At 56.6% G+C, this 21,759-nt stretch overlaps 1 protein-coding gene across 3 annotated transcripts; it reads left to right on the top strand.

Moving 5' to 3' along the window:
- Positions 1-2,508: 2,508 nt before the first annotated feature.
- On the top strand, positions 2,509-17,699 carry AGAP2 (ArfGAP with GTPase domain, ankyrin repeat and PH domain 2; the record flags this gene model as incomplete). Of its 3 annotated transcripts, XM_079715692.1 has the most annotated exons (19): positions 6,181-7,536; positions 9,220-9,278; positions 9,911-9,998; positions 10,185-10,270; positions 10,418-10,565; positions 11,604-11,738; positions 12,069-12,178; positions 12,604-12,762; positions 12,924-13,010; positions 13,094-13,198; positions 13,636-13,798; positions 13,982-14,101; positions 14,835-14,963; positions 15,924-15,983; positions 16,215-16,363; positions 16,465-16,555; positions 16,672-16,894; positions 17,023-17,278; positions 17,457-17,699. In XM_079715692.1, 19 exons carry the CDS (start codon positions 6,357-6,359, stop codon positions 17,697-17,699), a joined length of 3,591 nt encoding a protein of 1,196 aa, XP_079571818.1. The 3 variants fall into 3 exon arrangements, with proteins under 3 accessions (XP_079571820.1, XP_079571818.1, XP_079571819.1); XM_079715694.1 differs by lacking the exons at positions 6,181-7,536; positions 15,924-15,983 and adding an exon at positions 2,509-2,668; XM_079715693.1 differs by lacking the exon at positions 15,924-15,983 and having other exon boundaries at positions 6,357-7,536.
- Positions 17,700-21,759: the final 4,060 nt, after the last annotated feature.

The raw sequence follows: 21,759 nt of genomic DNA, 5'->3' as shown, positions 1-21,759 counted from the left end.
CCCCGACAGCTTCTGTCTCTTTAAATCGAGTCCAGCCAAACCCAATCCTCTGCGCCTGCACCGTCCCACCCCTGCCTTTGCATTGGCGAAACTCGGGGCTAATCCAGAACGTCGATGGCCTGAATGCCAATCAATCTGCACTGCGTCACTAAACCGCCTGCCGGCCCCTCCTTTAGGTTCTTTATTGGATGAAACTTAAAACTGGGGGCAGGGCTCCCAGAGATTCTCAAAGTGACCAGAGCCTAAACTTCAAAACCCCGGATTGAAAACAGAGCTTTCTGTGGTGGCAGCTGGAAGAGGTCTTATCCAAGGGAGGAGGCTCTAGAGAAACTCCGGTGAAGAGAGAGAAGATGCCGGTGAAGAGAGAGAAGGTGCCGCTTCGCGGGCCGGGTTAAAGGGCTCCTCCCCTCAAGGGAGTGCGCTCCCGCCCCTTTCCCCTTCTCCTGCAGTGACCTCATGATGACGCCCTCGTTCGCTGCTATTGCGTCACACGCTGGAACACCCAGAGAAGCAAAATATTGAGCTATTTACCCCGGCTACAGAGGCCCCGGGTTGGGCACAGCGACACCTAGCAAATACATATTTGCAAGTGCGTCCACTGGTACACATAGTCTGTTCCATATCCCCTCCTAACGGGGTGTGAACATGCTAGAAATTCAATATGAAAAACAGCAGCCTCGGACCGGCGCATTCCTGTATGTGACAAAGCCACAGGTACAGACATGAGTGTGCTGGAGTCTTCAGAGTACATGCCTGATCCTGGGCGCGTAAAAAAAAAAAAAAAAAAAAGACAAAGGGAGGGGTCTGGAATATGCATAAATATGAGGGGAAGGAGGAGTCTTCACATGTTCACTAGGTGCGGCCATAGTGGTTGATCAATATTTTTTTATTATTAAATAAGTGCTTTGACACACGGCCTTCTTCGTGGGGATGGGAAAGGGCATAGTTCCTCTTTCCCCCAAGAGAAAGAGGCAGTCATAGTAGGAACACAAATGAAAAACCTCCCTTCAAACCCACAGAATGATTTACATTTGTACGTACTTAGATTCTATGACTGCGTAAGTGGCATCATCTTACCGCTAGAGTCAGACTGCATGGGTTCCAACTTTGCCACTTACTAGCTGTGTAACCTTGGCCAGTTACTTAAGCTTTGGCCTGTGCCTGTTTCCTCATCTGTAAAATGGGGATAAATAACAATACACCTACCTCTTGGGTTGTTGTGAAAATTGAATGAGTTAATATATGTATATAGAATGCTTAGAGCAGTACCTGGCACATAGTAAACACTCATTGTTAGTTATTGTTGTTCAGGCTATTTTACAGTTTCCCGTGGGTAATCCTAACCCTAATTCTCATCTCCAACTACACATTAATATATTAAAATCCCCTATCCTTCACGAAGTAGTATCAGTTAGATAGGCAGGAGAAGAGGCATTTGGCAGGGCCAGAAAGGTTTGAGTCCTGACACAAAATGATGACACCAAACTACCCACTATTTCCCCCTCACCCGCCCCTGCATCTTCATCCTGTCCTTCAATTCCTCATCCACCCTCTTCTCTTTCAGGTCCTAAATCAAGGGCAAGACAGTGGAATTAGGGATAAGGGGAACTGGTTGGCAAGCATGTTAGTTGGGTGGTGTAGTGAAAAGGGTATCAGAACTATAATCAGAAGACCTAGATCGGTATCCTTGTGTCACCTCTTACTGGCCCCTCTGAGCTTCAGTTTCCTTTTCTGCAGAATAGGGATAAAAATCCTACCCCTTGGGCCTGTCGTGAAGTCTATATGTGTGAAAGTGTGTTGTAAACTATTAAGTGTTATAGATGAGTTAATTATTATGAAACTAATTGAACATGGTGCCTGGTGGTTTTGTCTGGTTATAGGTTACTGTCCTCCATAACCTGTTCTCCCTGTACCTACTTGGCCCTTTAAAGCAGGAGGTGGTTGCAGTGGGGAAGCCGACTAAGGAAGGGTTACATTGCAAGATGTAAGTATGTGAACTCTTTGGATGTGCGGAGTAGGTGGGGAGTACAACTGTAAGCTGGAATGCAGGGCATTAAAGGTGCCAGACCGGGTGTGTATGGATTCCTGAGAGAGTTTGAGACTAAACACAAACCTGTAGGTCATCAAGAGTTTGGGATTGCACCTGGGACCTGGTGTGCCACATTCTCCCAGCACCACCACCCATCTTAATTAGCCACCTCCCACAGGAGGCCCTGGGATGCTTGTTAAGGTCTCTCCATCCACCTGGCTGGGGAATCGTAGCAGGGACTGGCTGGCAGAGCTGATAGGCCAACGCTAGAGGGGGTGGGTGGTGTAGGAGGTAGTGCCGACCCAGGCTGTGGGTTTGAAACTCACCAGTCAGGAAGTGAAGTCGACAGACGGAAGGGCAGGCAGGGGAGGGGAGTTCTGGGGCACAGCAGAGGAGGCCTTCTGGGGTTTGGGGGCTGCGGGGCCATGGGCTTCAGGGCCAGAGGTTGCTGTTAGCCCAGCAAGACAGATCTGGGCAACATGAATGCCCAGAGGCAGTTGGCTGTAGCTGCAGTGAGAGCAGAAGTCAGACGACATGAGGTGACCAGGCAGGCTCTAAGCCGCCTCAGGAAGCTGGCAGAGAGGGTGAGCGACCCTGAACTTCGGGACACCATTCAGGCCTCAGTGGACCGCGTACGAGGTAAGAGAAGGATTAGCTCCCAACTTGGGTGTATTGGGGACCAGCAGGGGCATATAAGGGCTTGCTGGATCATACAGCACTTCCCAATCAGCCGCTTTCTAGTCCCCAAGGTGGAGCTGGAACTCGGGGGGAAGAATACATTTGGAAAGAATGGAAAAAGACATGGGAGGTATCATTCTTCCTCCTTCCCCAACTCTGATCCTTCTCCCGGGGGATCAAAATACAGGTCACTGCTGAGCTGACCTTGGCAATGGAGAAGTGGGTGAGCATGGGGAAGACAGGCTGTGACAGACCCATGGTAGACTTGGACCCTGCCTGGGGAGTCCGGGGCAGGAAGCAGTTTGGGGCAGGAGGTTCTGGGACTGGATAATGTGGTCATTCCCAGGACCCATGAAGGATCAGTGACCTCTTGTTCTCCAGCTGTAGAGAGAACACACACACACACACACACACACACACACACACACACACACCACAACAGATTGAAATACACCACGCAGAGTATCTCAGGCTCCCAGACACACACTAACGCTCGCACAACATGCTCTGCACAGCCGAAGTGCCAAGACGTTCCCAGGACTCTCCTCGTCCCCTCTCCTCCCCGTGCTCCGTCCTGTCTGCCCCCACACACACCTTCCGCCCTAGTCCTTAGTGCCATTAGAGCAAGTGATGACAACACAGGGAGGAAGTGCTGCTATGGCAACACCATCCGCCACATCCTCCTGCCCACCCCAGCCTTCAATCCTGTGGTGGGGCCCTGGCAGGAACAGCTTCTCTCTATCCACAAGGCCCCACCACTAAGGAACTGGTGGAACTGGAGGTCATCTCTGGTCCAGTGTCATCTAATTTGCCCCGAAGCTGCAAAGAGCCAATAAAAGCCGGCTACTTTGCTCATGAAAGGTGTCTGGGAGAAGCACATCCTCCATCATATCCTGGTCTCTTCCAGCCTCTCCATTCTTAGCTGCTTACCTGGGGGGTGGGGTGGGGGATGGGCAAGATACTGCTCTCTCCATCAAGGATACCTCCTGCCAGACCCCTCTGATAATAGGGGCCGTCGGAGCATAACTTGGGGAAGAATGAGTTTGGTTCAGGTTCCTAAGGGAACACTCTGATTCCCTTCTCATTTCCTTTCTTCCAGTAGTGCCCCTCTCACCTCCTGTCCCCCACCATTTGCCAAGAACTGTAGCTGATACCTTCCCTACAGCTGTTGGAAAGGCAGACCTAGCGGGGAGTGGCCCCATGGAGCCTCCTAGGGAGGAACTCCAAGCTCCACCCCAGTAGGAAAAGAAAAGGGTGGGGGAGGAAAGAGGTTTAGCCAGGTAGAGGAACTCAGTTTAGCTCTGGAGAGGAGGGAGTGAGGAGGGGTGGAGGCTGAACTCTCTGAGAAGACCACTCTTCATAAGTGATTTTTGTTCCACTCGTAAGAGTCAGTATTCTGTTCCCATTGAACTTAAAGGAAAACTGAGGCCACCAAAGGAAGGAAGGAGAAGTAAGCCAGAATCGGCAAATCTTCACCTTCTCTTTCAGAAAAGGCTGCTGAAGGGTCTTCTGTTCTGGGGATGGTGTCATCCTGACGTTGCGATGGGAGGCGGGCTCTGGCGGGGGGGATGCTGACCTCGGGACAGGTCCGCGGAGGGATAGGGTACAGGTCTCAGGGAGAATAGAGGGCACCCAGCATCCTGGTACCGCCCCCCCTTACCCCCTACCAGGCCGAGCATGCCGCTGGCTTCAGCCTCCAAGAGCCACCCACGGCAGCACTTATTATAGTCTCCGCTGCGTCAGGAGGGTGGGACGCCAAATTAGGGGAACGCTGAGACTCCCCGAGTCCCAGGGAGGGGTCTCCAAGGCTGAGAGGAGGCCTCCCTCGACGCCTGCCCCACAACTGCCGGTCTCAGCCTCTGTCCCCCATCGGCCTACCCCCTTCAACCTTCTCCCTGGGCTGGAGGACAGTAAGCCTTCAACTCCAAGGTCCCTAAATGGGTGTAGGACACAGAGCAGACGTTTTCCATTCTTTCTGTCTGTCTCCTCTTTAACCTTCTAAAAAGCCCCACCCCGAAAACCTCAGGAGATTGAATGGAAACCCAGAAGAGGCCTGTACCCTCTGCCTCAACTGAGGGCGGTCTTTATATTCGGGGCGATAAATACCCCACACGTGGGTAACCAGGTGTGAAGGTGGTGCCTCCATTAACCCCAAATCCCCTGGCGGGTGCCCCCACCCACCATACACACCGATCCTCCTCTCTGCTTATCCCCGCTGTTTCTGAGGCACTCTTGGAGCTACGGTTGCTATGGAGACCGGATGAATTTTGGTATGGGGGGTGGTGTCAGCCTGTAGACGTATTCCTTCTCCTTCCACCCCGAGCTGGAGTCTTTTGACTCACTTTTCGGCCTGTGTTCCTCGACTCCGCAGATCTTTCCCCTCCTGAGGCACCCCCTCCTTCCACCCACCCTGCTAAGTTCCATGTTTGTCCCCATCCCCAGGGAACAATTTCCAAGTTCACTTTGGGACAGTTAGGCTCCAGACAGCCCAGTCAGTGCACCGCGTATGGAGGGTGGGGGTGGGCGAGGGGGCTGGGTCGTGGGGAAAGGGACTCGTGCAAGTACCTGGGAGAAACAAGGGGTCCTGGGAAAGGGATTTCAGGGCTCCCCACTTTCCCACATCAGCTTCCCCAGAGCTGGCAGTGAACCCGCATTTGCTCCGTTTTCTCTGAGGATCGTCCACCCATACACCGATCTCTACTCTCGCGCCTAAATGTCATACCCAACAGTAGCGCTCCCAGACCGGGGTGTGCTAGGGGAGGGTGCTGGAGTGTTGGAGTAGGTGAGTCCAAGTTCCAGGAAATCCAGCCCAGGATTTGGGAGAGAAATCCAGTCCTGGATTTTGCACCGCCTTCGCAGACAGCCGTGCTGGGGGAGAGAAGGTGCGGGGGGAGATAGAGTGGGGAGGGGGGGCCGGGGGCCGCCTCCTCCTCACTGTGAGGGGAGCGCCCGGACACAGCGCGCATCCGGACCTAAGCCGAGCCCCGGCGAGCCCCCCAGACCCTGCGCCCGGATTTCACGCCCCTCCTCTCCTAGACCTCAGACCCGTGGGTGCCCACCCCCTCCGGCTTCCCTCCTTCCTCCCCCGCCGGCGCCTGTATCTCCATCCCCAGCATCCTCCCCGCGCCCCTGCGAATCCCCCGCACGACCAGCCCCATTAGCTTCCCACCCTCCTTAAGACCCCCTCTCCGACCCCCCATCCGCGGCCCCTGCCCCTTGAGTCCCCATCCCCCCCGCCTCCCCCGCACCGGTTCTTCTCCCTAGCCTCGGGTTCCTCTTTTCTGCCCCCTTTTCCTCCCTCTCCCCTCTTTGCCCCTCTACAGTCCTCCCCGCCCTCCCCCGCCCATCTCAGCGCCGCCACCCAGGCCGGGGTGCGGGGTCCGGCGCGCCTCCCTGGAGCAGCACCAAGGTCCCGGGGCTCCAAAGGGGTGGGGGGGCAGGGCGGGGAGCATGGGGAGGGGGCGCCCCGTGTGATGGGAGGGGGGCGCAAGCGGAGGCGGCGGCGGCGGCGGCGACAGCGGAGCCGGGCCGGGGGCTCAGCGGGGTCCGGGGGCTGGGGGCAGCGAGCAGGGCGGCCCCATGGCCGGGCCCCCCTGAGGCATTTCGGGGGAGTCCCCTCCCCTCCCCAGCTCGGGGGTCTCGGGGCCCCATGAGCCGGGGCGCGGGCGCGCTTCAGCGCCGGACAACGACCTACCTCATCTCGCTGACCCTGGTCAAGCTTGAGTCGGTGCCTCCGCCGCCGCCTTCTCCGTCTGCGGCCGCAGCTGGTGCCCCGGGGACCAGAGGTACCGAGACCGGGGATCCTGGTAGCCCCCGAGGCGCGGAGGAGCCGGGCAAGAAGCGGCACGAGCGTCTCTTCCACCGGCAGGATGCGCTGTGGATCAGCACGAGCAGCGCGGGCGCCGGGGGCGCCGAGCCCCCAGCCCTGTCCCCGGCTCCGGCCAGTCCGGCCCGCCCCGTCTCCCCGGCTCCCGGCCGCCGCCTCTCCCTCTGGGCCGCCCCTCCCGGGCCCCCACTCTCCGGGGGGTTGAGTCCCGACCCCAAGCCCGGGGGCGCCCCCACCTCCTCCCGGCGCCCCCTGCTCAGCAGCCCGAGCTGGGGGGGTCCGGAACCCGAAGGCCGGGCGGGCGGCGTCGTCCCCGGTTCTTCCTCCCCGCACCCCGGCACCGGCAGCCGGAGGCTCAAGGTGGCGCCTCCTCCGCCGGCTCCCAAGCCTTGCAAGACCGTGACCACCAGTGTCGCCAAAGCCGGCGGGGGCAAGGGCGCCGGTAGCCGCCTGTCATGGCCCGAAAGCGAGGGCAAGCCCAGGGTCAAGGGGTCAAAGAGCAGCACCGGGACTGGAGCTTCTGCCGCTGCTGCTGCTGTCACCGCCGCCGCCGCCGCCGTCGCCGGGGGAGGGGGAGCGGTAGCCACGACCGCCGGTGGGGTCGGGGCTGGGCCCGGAGCCCGAGGGAAGTTGTCCCCTCGGAAAGGCAAGAGTAAGACCTTGGACAACAGTGACTTGCACCCGGGACCGCCTGCTGGCTCTCCTCCTCCGCTAACCGTCCCAGCAACCCTGGCTCCAGCCGCTGCTGTCACCGCCGCCTCCGCGCTGCCCACTGGGCCTGCACCTCCAATCACTCTGGAACCTCCAGCTCCGGGGCTGAAACGGGGCCGGGAGGGGGGCCGAGCATCCACTCGAGATCGCAAGATGCTCAAGTTTATCAGCGGCATCTTTACCAAGAGCACAGGGGGGCCTCCTGGCTCCGGACCTCCTCCCGGACCCCCGGTCCTGTCTTCTGGCAGCGGGTCTAGGGAGCTGCTGGGTGCAGAGCTCCGCGCTTCCCCTAGTGAGTAGGACCAGGGCCTGAGAACAGCGAGGGGAGGGCACCTGAAATGCTCAGCTTGGGGTGGGGGAGCGGTGTGCAGGACTGATTTAGAGAAGCTTCTTTCTTGGGTGGGTGGATGAACCAGGCTCAATTCTCTGCCAAGGACTGGGGCAAAGGATAAGAGGTCCTGGAGAGGGGTGAGTAGGCATTGCGGGACATGAGAGAAGACTTGATTTCAGAGGGACTCAGAAAGCCTCAGAGCTTTCTGGGAAAATAATGCCCTTGGTCAGCGTGGCTGTAGGAAATTGCTCCCAGAGAAGCCCCAGACCCCACTTCCAGCCTCAGCTGGACTCTGGGAGATGGAAACTGGGCTTTGCCTTGCCCAGAGGAGCACTGAAGGTGAAAGGGATGAGGAAGCCTCAGTTTCTCCTGAGCACTTGGGGTAGGTGGCATGAGCGTGACCTTGCAGGCAGCTCCTCGCCAGGGACAGGTCTTTTCCTGGGCTGAGAGCAGGCTAGTGAGGCAGCAGGGAGGCAGTGGGTTTCTTTCCAGGCAGTGAAGGCCAACTGGGCAGTACGGGAGTACGTGGGGGCTGGAACGTGCTGAATACTTGAATGTGAAGGGAGAGGGGCTGATAGGAAGCCTCACTTCCCCCACCGCCCACCCCGGCCCCCTAGCAGCATTGAAACCCTCAGGGGACCGACCAGGAGTGACTCAGGGGGGTGGAACTGCTGCAAAGGCAATTCTTACCCCTGGAGACTTGGGAGAGGGTGCGGAGAAAGTAGTGTCTTTTTGCGGGGAGCGGGGGTGTCTTTATTTATTTATTTTCTGGAAGAGAGAGGCGAGGGCGTCTTGGTTCAGCTCACACTCCCGGGAGAGGAGGCGGGTCCGAGAGCGCGGGCGGCCCCCGGGGTTTGGCTCTGGTGCGGGTGGGAGCAGATGGCTCCGGATCCCAGAGTTCCCGCCGCAGCTGCGGCGCCCCGGGAACGTCCGGCTAGTGTCAGGCGCGGGGGCTGGACCCGGCGGGCGGAAGGAGCATCCTTCCCTCCCCCGTGTCCCCCATCCCTCCCCAGGCCTGTGGCTTCTCTTGGCCAGGGAGTGGAGCCCTTCCCCACCGTTCTCTTGTGGGAGGTGCTTGTGGGAAGGGTATGGGAAAGGGAGGTATAGAAAAAATCCAAGCTCCATTCCTCGGGCTGTGGGGAGGGGTCAGGGCCACCGTGCCGTTGACCTTGAAAAGGGGAAAGAATATCCTCACCTCAGTTTCTGTCCTGTGAAATGGAGATTGAGGAAGACCCACTCCCTTCTATGTCCCAGCGCCTCTTCCTGAGATCTACCCTGAGAATCTGTCAGGCCGGTGGGGAGGACACCTTTTCTCCTTCCAGAGGGAAGAACCCGCCACAGTCAGACCCTTGGTCCCTCGGTCTGGAGCAGGGACCCACGTTTGGGGATGTGCTTTAAGGGAGATGCCAACTGAAGTATTTTTGTCTTGCTGGCTCCGTTGCTAAGCAACCACAGAGCGGCAGCAACAGCTGTGGGGAGAGCGGCTAGGATGGGAGGACTGGTGACCGACCACTCTCAAACCTAGGCTTTCCACACAGCTCTCCAGCCCAGGCTGGGCAGCTACAAAACGAGGAGGGCTAGCTGAGCGTTGGGAGCCCTCCTTGGCCTGGAGCATCCCCTCTTACAACTCCTTTTCCTTTACAGAAGCTGTGGTCAATAGCCAGGAATGGACTTTGAGCCGCTCCATTCCTGAACTGCGCCTGGTAGGTAACCCAGTCCCCTTGTCTGTATGAAGATTGACCTCCCCACCCCCACCCCACTGAACTCTCAACTCTCTCTCCTTCACCTCTTCCCTTCCCTCTCTGTGAGAATGGGGAATAGTTTTCCAGTTCTCCTGAGATTCTACCTTCATGGCACCTTCCTGGGACTTGATACATCCGCACAACCTTTTCTTCTGTAGTCTCCCTTCTTCCTGCTTTGTCCATGGTCCTCTTCCAGGCTTCTCATTTCTGACATCTCCCCTCTAGCCCTGCACGTTCTGTTGCCTAGAATTGGGTACAATTTTCCAACTAGTGCCTAGAGCTGTGACATGCCCCCCACCAGACATGCATCTAGTATGCTTCCTAAACAACGCAACACACACACACACAAAAAAAAAGGTACTGAGTTGTTGACATTCTTCAGCTTGTTGTACACTTCCAGCTTGAGATCATTTCTTACACATGCATGGCCTGATCCTCCCAAGTGCTTTCTCCTGACTGTCAGCCAGGCCCTGTAGGACCCTGCTTGGATGATTTAACACTGCCAGTCCCTTTGAGTTCTCTGGAGTGTCCAGGCTCAATTATCCTCCTTCCTCTTAATTCCTGCAATCTCTGTTCTACAACCTTGTCCTCAGGGTGTGCTGGGTGATGCCAGGAGTGGGAAGTCATCGCTCATCCACCGATTCCTGACCGGTTCATACCAGGTGCTGGAGAAGACAGAGAGTGAGTTCTCAGGAGCCATAGTAAGCTAAGGATTGGGGTCAGGGATCCAGGCAGTGTGATCAATGACTACGCAGGTATGGAGACCAGAGGGAAGAATTAGGCCAGAATAGCTAAAGTACAAGGAGAATGGGGAGGTTTGGTGACTGTGACCTCTGACCTCCTACCACATCCAACTCTTCTGGACAGGTGAGCAGCACAAGAAAGAAATGTTAGTGGATGGACAGACTCATCTGGTGTTGATCCGAGAGGAAGCTGGGGCACCTGATACCAAGGTGAGGGATGAGATGATGGGGTAGGCAGGTGGGCTGGGGTCAGCACTAGCCAAAGGAGAGGGCTCTGGTTTCCCAGGTCTCCTTGGGAATAGCATCCAGAGGAGTGGACCTGTCTGACCATCCATTTGCTCCCTCACGCTCCGCAAGTTCTCAGGCTGGGCAGATGCTGTGATCTTCGTCTTCAGCCTGGAGGATGAGAACAGTTTCCAGGCCGTGAGCCGTCTTCATGGGCAGCTGAGCTCCCTTCGGGGGGAGGGACGAGGAGGCCTGGCCCTGGCATTGGTGGGGACACAAGGTAAGGAGGGGCTGGGGAAGTGCTGCTTTCAGGGGAGTTCCTACTGGGTATCACCCAACATAGGTGAGAGCTTGATAATGTGTGGACACGGCTACTTGGACTTCAGTAACCCTCTGGAAGGAGCCTGGTCTCCAAATAACTTCAGTAACCCTCTGGAAGGAGCCTGGTCTCCAAATAAGAGAGTCGTTAAACCAAACATAAACTTACCAAGGTCTGAGAGAGAAAAGAGGACTCTCCAGGATGGAAGGGACAGCTACAGTGGCAGTCCTCATTCCTCTGAGATGTCACCTACCGGGTGTTTCTCACGCTGCCATTTCCTGATGCCACCACCATGGTAAATACAGAAAATCTCAGGCCCTAGTGTGGCTAGAAAGCCTTCTGCATCTTCCCCTTGCTACAGCTGGGTCAGGCTGACACTTTCCAAAGGAACTTATCTAAAACCAAAGAGAAGACACAAATGAAATGATGGAGAAAACACAGAGAGGGCCACCGGGCCATCTTTTCCAGCAGAGCCAGGAAAAGCTTCTCCAGTACCCACCTGTATGAAGCCAGCAGGACTTTCTGTCTGGATGCCTATCTTGCAGGTGGCTGCTTCCACCTGTCGCTTGCCTCCTGCTTTCTTGCTGCAGATGAACAGTCCACCTGTTATCTGTGGACATTCAACCTCTTCCTGGTTCATATGCCAGGTGTCCTCCCACTCAGCTCAGGGTTCATTGAATTTGCAAGGCTGGGTGACTGTCACTCATGAGTCTCAGCCATTTCAGACCTTATCGGGACGTTCCATTCACCTCTGGAGTATTCTTTGAAGACAGTCACACAGAGCTAACCCACCCTACTCATGCTGCAGCTGGGCATGTGAGCTGGGTTCAGCATTCACAAAAGGCTTATATGCTCCCATTGCACTGGGTCATAGGAGGGATATTCTCTCATACCCTGTCCTAGTGGTCCCAGTCTAGGACTAGAGCCCAAGAGAAAAGAAAGCAGCAAAGTGGGGATGGGGCCCCCTCATCCAGTCCTCCCCCTTTCATATCCCCTTAGACCGGATCAGTGCTTCCTCCCCTCGGGTTGTGGGCGATGCTCGTGCCAGGGCTCTGTGTGCCGATATGAAGCGCTGCAGCTACTATGAGACTTGTGCAACCTATGGGCTCAATGTGGACCGGGTCTTCCAAGAGGGTGAGTGTGGTGATCCCCACATATGTGGGAATCAGGGAGCTGGGGACTAGGATATTCTTAGAGGTCACACATCCAGGCCTCTCTGTGAGTGACAGGAAATTAACCTGCGTAGGAGGGAGGAGGGACCAGGGAGGTCAGAGAAGGTTTGCTTCATAGCCACAGGTCCTTCTGGGCAGGAGGAGCTGGCTAGGCTACAGGTGGCATGAAGGCCACAGTGACAAGGAAGTTGGGACCTATGTTATCTCCTGGGGAGTCCTCAAAGCTGGGCAACGACGGGTGGTCTTGGGTATCTACCCTGCTCATTCCTCCTTCTCCGCCCCCTCCCCTCAGTGGCCCAGAAGGTGGTGACCTTGCGCAAACAGCAACAGCTTCTGGCTGCCTGCAAGTCCCTGCCCAGCTCCCCAAGCCACTCAGCTGCTTCCACTCCTGTAGCTGGGCAGGTGAGTTGGGGTTTCAGGGTCCACAGAGGGGCTGGTAGGAATCAGAGGAAGGGCTGGTGATCCAAGGACAGGTACAGAGAACCCAAGGAGGTTGCGGGGGGCAGATGGAAATGGCAGTGATAGCATTTGTAGAAAGTGCATTGGACTGGAAATCAACCAGGTTTGAAACACCATTTGCAGCGTCCTTGAGCAACTCACCTAAACATCCCAAGGTTGTCAGGAAAAATTGTATGGCATAATACTTGTGAAGTCAACCTTTGCAAAATCTAAAGCACTGTGACAATGCTAGTGAGTTTTATTATTAATGAGAATACAAATAAATGGTGATGAGATGAAGGAATATCTCAAATTCCTCAGAACTAGATGTAACTGTAGCTTGGTTGGGGGGGCATCTCAACTGTTCTGACCCCTCCATCTGCCTGCAGGCTAGTAACGGGGGCCACACTAGCGATTACTCTTCTTCCCTCCCATCCTCACCCAATGTTGGTCACCGGGAGCTCCGAGCTGAGGCAGCTGCCGTGGCTGGATTGAGCACCCCAGGGTCCCTGCACCGGGCAGCCAAGCGCAGGACCAGCCTTTTTGCGGTATTGGACATTCTAACCTCCTATCATCCTGTCCTCTGTTACCTGCCCATCTTCCCTCATCCCTAGACCTCTCTGTTGGGCCCTTGTTTATCTGTCTTCCCTGTCCTTCTGTCAGCATATCCCTCTATCCACCCTCTAACTGATGCCAGTAACCATTCCAGAATCGTCGGGGCAGTGACTCTGAGAAGCGGAGCTTGGACAGTCGGGGAGAGACGACGGGGAGTGGGCGAGCCATCCCCATCAAACAGGTGGGTGGCCCAGGGACCGGGGGCAGGCTGGGGGTAGGTGCTCTTAACTGGTTTTCCCCCATATGCCTCTTTCCGTTCTCCAGAGCTTCCTACTAAAGCGAAGTGGCAACTCCTTGAACAAAGAATGGAAGAAGAAATATGTGACCCTGTCCAGTAATGGCTTCCTACTCTACCATCCCAGCATTAATGTGAGTGCTAGAGACTGGCTGGGCCACACTGGCTGGCCTTGGATGCACTTCTAGCTCTCCCAGTCTGTGCCTCTGACAAACACCAACATCGGTTCTGGGAAGCGCTAGTCCTATTCTTTTCAGTTTAGCAAACATCTGTTAGACACCTACCATGTGCCCATGCAGGAGATGGAACTGTAAATACATCTCCCTAGGACTTGCAGTCCAGTGGGAGAAAATGGAGGTAGGACCTCCACCTGGCCTGCCATTCGAGGATGCTTTCTGGAGGAGACAGTGCTGGGCCCAGTCTGTTGGGCTCATCCCCTAGAGCTCATCCCAACCCAGTCCGCTCCTAGAGCCCCCTCTCCAGCCCTTCTCTAGCCGATATTATTGGCTGCTTCCCAGCACCACTGAGGACCCCAACCTTCCCTATACTCTCAACCCCTATACTGCTGTAGGATTACATCCACAGTACCCATGGCAAGGAGATGGACTTGCTACGAACAACAGTCAAAGTCCCCGGCAAGCGGCCGCCACGGGCCATCTCTGCTTTTGGCCCCTCAGCCAGCATCAATGGGCTGGTGAAGGACATGAGCACTGTCCAGATGGGGGAAGGCCCTGGTGAGTGGGGCTGATGACAAAGGGGCAGGAGAGGGGCCAGGGCTAGGAAAAGGAGGGTTGGTAGGGAAGAAGGAAATGGGACTGGTTAAGCAGGAAGGTGGGTGATGAAGAGGGACCATGTAAGGAATGGGGCCCAGAGACTGAGTAGCTCACTGAGGATTTATCTTCTTCCCCTTCTGACAGAAGCCACCACTCCTACCCCAAGCCCGAGCCCCAGCCCCAGTTCCCTGCAGCCACCACCAGACCAGACATCTAAGCACCTGCTGAAGCCAGACCGGAATTTGGCCCGAGCCCTCAGCACTGGTCAGTGAGGCCTCACCCTCCATCCACTGTCTTCCAGATCCAGATGGGATGCAGTGGGAAGTGAAACTGGGGTGGGAGCTTGGAGGCTGAATGCATGAGTGGACACCTTGAGCATCAGCTGGGTGCCCAGGCACCCAGCTCAGTGATACCATGTTTAGCATAATGGCTAAGACAACTGGGTTCTAGAGCTAAGCTGCCTGAACTTGAACTTGAATCCTGGCTTGCCACTTGGGCAAGTTACTTGACCTCTCCACACCTCAGTTTCCTCATCCGTAAGAGGGAGATAATAGTTTCTACCTCAGACAGTTGCTTTGAGGCTTATACTGAGAACATTGTGCAGCACATAGCCAGCCATCAATGTCTGCAATGTTTGGAAATATGTATTTTTTTAAAATAGCAAGTAACATTGTAACAAATGGTCCCCACAACAACTTTGTCGGGTCAAGATTATTATCCCCATTTTAGGGATGAAGAAACTGAGGCTCAGAAGATTAAGTGACTTGCTCAAGGTCTCAAGGCCAGTAAGTGGCAGAGCCAGGATCTGAGTACAAGTCTGACTCTAAACCACTCATCTGCCCTCCTCCCCGGGAATGATCAAGGGGGGCCTCCTAGAGAGGGTTGGCTGAGGAGGGGGACCCTAAAATGCCAAGTCTAGTTCAGGGGAGACAGGCTATGGAGAAATCAGGAAATCTATGGAGGGGGCAGCTGAGGCAGCTGTGTCCCCCTCCCTAAGACTGTACCCCATCTGGAGACCTGAGCCCCCTGAGTCGGGAACCCCCTCCTTCTCCCATGGTGAAGAAGCAGAGGAGGAAAAAGTTGACAACACCATCTAAAACTGAAGGCTCGGCTGGGCAGGCTGAAGGTGAGGCCCTGGTGGGCAGTTCTACTCCCACCCTGGACCCTCACCCCTAAACCCCAGATCCCTGACCTCACTCCTGCAGGAGGAGGAAAAGTGCCTGAGCTGAGTGCTTGACTCTGATTACCACTCTGCACATTATTTAGTGAAAAATGGATGGATGCCCCTCAGCCCCATCCTTCCTCCCATTCCCCAGCCAATGCTTCTTACCCCAGTAGTCCCCAGCCCCTTCTCAGTGACCCCGCCCCCGTCTGCAGCTCCTGCTCCCCCTCCTAATGACCCTCTCATTCCTGTTGCTGCCCTCAACTCTGCTTGTCACCCCAGCCCCTGCTCCCAGAAGGCCCCATGACCCCCAGGGACTCAGCTCCTGACCTCTGTGTCCCCCACTGACCCCCAGGGACTCAGCCCTTGACCTCTGTGTCCCCCACGACTCCTTAGCTCCTGGGCTCTGACCACCCAGTTCCTGTTCTCAATAACTTCCTGTGATTGCCAAGCTCCCCCAACAGCCTTTGAGTACAGTGATTCCCATTCCTGCCCCTAGTGACTCCCCCCAGATCCTTGAGACTCCTCCTGAACCCCAGGGACCCCTCACCCCAGGCCTGTGAACTCCTGTCCCCTTTCCCCGTGTTCACTCAGATGCTGGCCATCCCTTCCCCTCCCAGAGACCCGGCTCCTCACTGGTCATGATAACCAGTCCCCACCGCCCCTGCTCTCTGCCGGGTGCTCCGACCCGGGTTCCAGATCTGCCTACTCTCATGGCTCTTGGCTTCCGCTCTACTCTGCTCCGGGGCCACTGACTTTAGTTCTGCTTTCTCTCCCCATCTGTCTGTCCTGCTTTGTCTCTGGAACTGTCTGTCACTATCTCTCTCTCCATCTCTCCTTCTGCCTCTCTTTTTCTCCTTTCTTCGTCTCTTTCTCTCTTCTGCTCTTCATTCTGTCTCTATCTCCTTCGCTTCGGGAAACCAGCCAAGCGCAAAATGTGGAAACTAAAATCCTTTGGTAGTTTAAGAAATATTTATAAAGCAGGTAACAAGCGGGGAGCTGGGTGGGGCGCTCAGCTGGGGTGCAGAGGGGCGGGGGTGCTCCTGCCTTCCCCTGCATGTGCTCGGGCTTCCTGCTCTCCCCCACCCTCTGCTTCCCCAATGACTCTGCCCCACTCCCAGGGGCTTGGGATGGATATCAGGGAGGAAGGGTTTGGGGAAGGCAGCTCCTGTTTGAATTCTGTCCCTCCTGACCCCATCCCATCCCCCCACCCAGAGGAAAACTTCGAGTTCCTGATCGTGTCCAGCACTGGTCAGACGTGGCACTTTGAGGCAGCCAGTTTTGAGGAGCGGGACGCCTGGGTTCAGGCCATCGAAAGTCAGATCCTAGCCAGTCTGCAATGCTGTGAGAGCAGCAAGGTCAAGGTAATGGGTCGGGGGTCGGGCGGAGAGCAGAGGTGAGTGTCTGAGGAGTCCGGATAAGGGCTCAGAGGGAGAGTCAGTACTAACCCCAACCCTTCCTGCAGCTGCGCACAGATAGCCAAAGCGAAGCCGTGGCCATCCAGGCGATCCGGAACGCCAAGGGGAACTCTATCTGCGTGGACTGCGGGGCCCCCAGTGAGCGCAAGGGAGCAGTGGAGGGACCTGGGAGGGAGTGTGGTTCGCTGGAATTGATGAATGCTGGGGTGCCCGTGCTGCTCGGCCAGGAGCTGACCCCTGCATTCCGTCCCCAGACCCCACGTGGGCCAGCTTGAACTTGGGCGCACTCATCTGCATCGAGTGTTCTGGCATTCACCGGAACCTAGGCACACACCTGTCCCGCGTTCGCTCGCTCGACTTGGACGACTGGCCTCGGGAGCTGACCCTGGTGCTGACAGCCATTGGCAACGACATGGCCAATCGCGTGTGGGAGAGTGACACGCGGGGCCGTGCCAAACCCACGCGGGACTCTTCGCGGTACGCGTGCAGGAGAGGGGTAGGGGAGACTTAGGGTGTGCGGCTCCCGAGAGGATCCCCTGGGTAGGGAGCAGAGGTCCTGGGTGCGGGGTCCCTAGAGCCCTTCCCGTTGATCCCTGGTCCTGCAGGGAGGAGCGTGAGTCATGGATTCGCGCCAAGTACGAGCAGCTGCTGTTCCTGGCGCCGCTGGGCACTTCCGAGGAGCCGCTGGGCTGCCAGCTGTGGGCCGCGGTGCAGGCCCAGGACGTGGCCGCCGTTCTCCTGCTTCTGGCCCATGCGCGACACGGGCCGCTCGACACCAGCCCAGAGGACCCGCAGCTTCGCTCCCCACTTCACCTGGCGGCCGAGCTCGCCCATGTCGTCATCACGCAACTGCTGCTATGGGTACGTGAGCGGGGAGATGGTAAAGGGGTCTCTGAGGGCTCCGTCTGGCAAACAGCCAGGCGCGGGAGAGCCCGAGGGCCCCAGAGGGACCCTGGAAGTGGGCCTGCGATCCCGGGGAGCCGGCGGGCGGGGATTGGCCCCGGGGACGCTCCGTAACGCGGCCGTCTCCGCCCTTTAGTACGGCGCCGACGTGTCCGCCCGCGACGCGCAGGGCCGCACGGCGCTGTTCTACGCCCGCCAGGCTGGCAGCCAGCTGTGCGCCGACATCCTTCTCCAGCACGGCTGCCCGGGTGAGGGCGGCAGCACAGCCACCACCCCCAGCGCGGCCACCACCCCCAGCATTACCGCCACGCCCAGCCCCCGTCGCCGGAGCAGCGCCGCCAGCGTGGGCCGAGCCGACGCCCCCGTCGCGCTGGTATAGTTGCGCCGCCGGAGAGACATCCCCTACCCCACCACGGGCCGGGCACGACCACACTGGGTGGACCGCTGGACAGATGCACCCACTCACCTCTCCAATCCGCACCCCGTCCCATGGGAGCACTTCTTACCACCCCCCCCCCCAAGAGGGCACAGCCCCCACGCCTCCCAGAAGACACAAACTCACCTCCCTCTCCCCAACGAGGCATGGAGACCCCATCTTGACACGCCCCCTCGCCACTGTTTGCACACTCGGATTGCTCTGGGTCTACCCTCTGGGTGTTGGCGGGAGGGGACGCCCCCATCGCGGTCCCTGCTCCTGGCTGTTTGGATGTGCCCGCTCGCGCCCCCTAGGGGTGGGGGAAAAGACCCAGTCCTGCCTGTGCTCGACAGTACCACGGCGCGCGAGCACTTACCCAGGCTGGCTCCTGGGGCGACGCCACGCCACAGGGAGGGGTTAGTAAGTGGGAGGGCTAGCCCTGGGACTTGGGGCCAGTAAGGGGGACCCTACCCCTTCCATGCTAATCTCACTGCCCAGTGAAGGGGGAAGGGCAGCGAGGGGCAGGACCCCTGCTGCCCATGGGGGTAGGGGGTCCCCAACCCTTTCCGTGAAAGGGACTATGAGGAGTGGAAATCAGGACGTTCCCCCCACATCCACCCATGGATGGAAGCTAGAGGGTCGGGGGAGCCTAAAGCCTGGGTCCCTCCTCACTACCATCTCGGGAGGGAGAAGGGATGGAGCAGGAGCGGGCTAAGGGGGACTTGGGAGGGGCCTTGTAATTTATTGCTTTGTTCCCCAACAAGGGGGCGGGGGCGGGCAGGGCTTGGGGAGGGCGTTTCAGGGTAGGGGAAGCCAAGGGTGGGCAGAGGGTGGGGTGGGGTGGGGTGCTCTCGGGTTGTGAGTGTCTGTGACCGTGACTGCGTACCTGTGACTGTGCAGCGCCCGTGGTGATCTGGGGTAGGCGGCACCCCTACAACGGGACCCCTCCCCCACTGTTCTTCCTGTCCAGCCCCTCCCTTCCACTGGAGCAGCTCCAGACCCAGCCCTCAACCCCAGGATCCCTCCCAGCCAGGGTTAGGAGGATGTGAGGTGGCTGGGAAGGTCTCCAGGCCCCCTGTCTCATCCCCGGAAAGGGAGTGCTGGGGTTAATTTACCTGGCCCAGCCCCGCCTTCCTCAGTCAACCTAGCCCTTGGGCCGTCTGTGTCAGTGGTTTCCGGTATTTTTTTTTTTTTCCTGGCTAAAATATTTTGCAAAGGACCAGGTAACTGGGGAGAGGAGAGGGGCGGGGGCAGGGGGGAATACCCCCCCCATCTCCTCCAAGGCAGGTGGTGTGAATCTTCTTCAACAGCAATTAAAGAGGAAGTGATTTTGTCTAGGGGGTGAGCTGCTGGTCTGTTCTTGAAGAGTTGGGTCAGGGAATGGCCTTGGTCAAGGTGGGGAATTGGAGGTGGGAGAGGGCCAGGGAGGGTGCCTCCTGCTGGGGTTGGTGGCAGGGCAGCATCCAAGGGCGCGGAGGCGGTAGGTCAGATGCTCCATCATGTACAACAGTTCCAGGTTCATGTAGTGGAAGGAGACAGGAAGGTCAGGGCAACAGTGGGGACCCAGGGAGCAGAGAAGTCACTAACTCCCAAGATAACTCCTGTTTTGGGAAGGAGTTGGGATGTGGAGCTTAGAGAAGAGGACAGGGGAGGGGGGCTGCTTGGAGGGGTGAGAAGATAGAGTAGCTTTGGTTAAGAGCAGGAACTTTGGAGTCAGATCTGATTTTGACACCAGTACCTCCACTTCATAGTTAGGTGATCTTGGGCAGGTTACCTTGGTGGCATCTGTTTATTTGTAATCTGGACAATATCTGTTCAGAGGGCACCTGGTAGGGGCTCCAGCATCAGTCCTGGAGGACTGCCCCAGGCCAGCCTACCCACTTTGGGCAGGCTTTAGGCTCCCCCGACCCTCTAGCTTCCATCCATGGGTGGATGTTGGGGGGAACGTCCTGATTTCCAGAAGTACCAGAAGTAGAGCTTTATTGTAGGGGTCCCTCTCCTGGCAGGGAGGGAAGGGATGGAAGGTCTCCCAATCACAGATGTCCCTGGTGTCACAAACTCCATGTTCAGCTGAGGCAGACATTTGCCCACCCCCATGTCATGCACAGGACTGCAAGGACACAGCAGCCTGAGGCCAGCGCAGCCGCCAAGAGCTGCAGCATCTCGTGGTTCAGCACATAGCCAGTCCTGCTGTTCCTTGAGTGCAGCTGAAAGCGTGTGACCTGGTAGAGGGACCGGCGGGAGGGGGGGCGGGCAGCGGTGGTCCAGCAGCCTGCACGGGCTGGGCAAAGCCACACACGTGTTGTCAGCTACCTTGACAAACCAGTCTGTGGCCCAGCGTCCTCCGGTAGGGTTGGTTCTGGCCCTCTGCACCCCTCATCCCCACGAGGGACATTCGGTTGCAGGTGCACCACTGAGCTGGTTGCAGGAACAGGCCCAGATCACACTCACATGGGAGGCCCGGGTTCTACAGGGCCCTAGGCTGGGTGACCACCTAGCACAGCACCCTGACCCAGGAAAAGGTGGATTCAGGGTTGCAGGTGCAGTAACAGGTGCAGATGCAGGCATGTGGTCTGGGAAGGCAAAACAAGAGAAAGAGAGGCAAGTAGCAAAGAAGACTCAACTGGAAGACCCAGCCACCCCTCCCCTCTTTCATCAGAGACCCTGGACTCCCCCACTCCATCCCCACTTTCCTTCTTGGTGGCAAAAGCTCACTCCCTTCCTCAGAAGCTCAACAGTGTGAGAGACTATGGGGAGGAAACAAGGACCCTGGAGAGAATGAAATGACCTCAGGGAACCACAGGCCAGCGGGAAGTTCCTTTCAGTTCCTACCAGAGAAAGGTGGTCAAGGTGTCAGCACCCCACATCAAATCCCCACACTAAGTACTCCACTGGCTCCTTTTTGTCATGGGCTGCATCTTGGCCTGTGGGAAATGTAAAGGGTGGTCATGGGTGGGGTGACAGAACACTGAGCCCTCCAGACTGTAGCAGAATAGGACTCTAGAAGGGGACTCCCTGGGAGCTGCTGCCCCTTAACACCCACGCCATCTTCCCAGCTCCCCTTGGTGTCCCCACCTGGATTCCTGCTGCCATTCGCCATCCCCTCTTCCTCACCCCTTCCTGGTTACCATCTGCCAGACACCCTGCTCCCCTCCTCTTGTGTGCCTTAGCACAGCTGGGAGTTTTACCAGAAGCCAAAGGAAAGTAAAAAGGAATTTATTATTGAAAGTACAATGATTAAATCTAGCGAGGTCTCTAGAACTCTATTTTCTTTTTTTTTTTTTTTGGTATGCGGGCCTCTCACTGTTGTGGCCTCCCGTTGCGGAGCACAGGCTCCGGACGCACAGGCTCAGCGGCCATGGCTCACGGGCCCAGCCGCTCCGCGGCATGTGGGATCTTCCCGGACCGGGGCACGAACCCGTGTCCTCTGCATCGGCAGACGGACTCTTAACCACTGCGCCACTAGGGAAGCCCTCTATTTTCTTTATTATTTATTTATTTTTATTTTCTATTGAAGTACAGTTGATTTACAGTGTTGTGTTAGTTTCTGGTAAACAGCAAAGTGATTCAGTTACATATATATTCTTTTTTGTATTCTTTTCCATTACAGTTTATTACAGGATATTGGATATAGTTAGTTCCCTGTGCTATACAGTAGGACCTTGTTGTTTATTTTATTTATAGTGGTTTGTGTCTGTTAATCCCAAACTCCTAATTTATCCCTCCCCCCCCCAACTTTCTCCTCTGTTAACCATAAGTTTGTTTTCTATGTCTATGAGTCTGTTTCTGTTTTGTAAATAAGTTCATTTGTATCACATTTTAGATACATAAGTGATATCATATGATATTTGTCTTTTTCTGAGATATATATATATATATATATATATATATATATACACATATGTATATATCCCACATCTTCTTTATCCATTTTTAGGTTGCTTCCATGTCTTGGCTATTGTAGTGCTGCAGTGAACATTGGGGTACATGTATCTTTTGGAATTAGAGTTTTCTCTGGATATAT

The sequence above is a fragment of the Hyperoodon ampullatus genome (assembly GCF_949752795.1).
Source record: "Hyperoodon ampullatus genome assembly, chromosome: 11".
NCBI lineage: Eukaryota > Metazoa > Chordata > Mammalia > Artiodactyla > Ziphiidae > Hyperoodon > Hyperoodon ampullatus.
The sequence above is the reverse complement of the archived record's forward strand: the minus strand, read 5'-3'. Positions and strand labels throughout refer to the sequence as shown.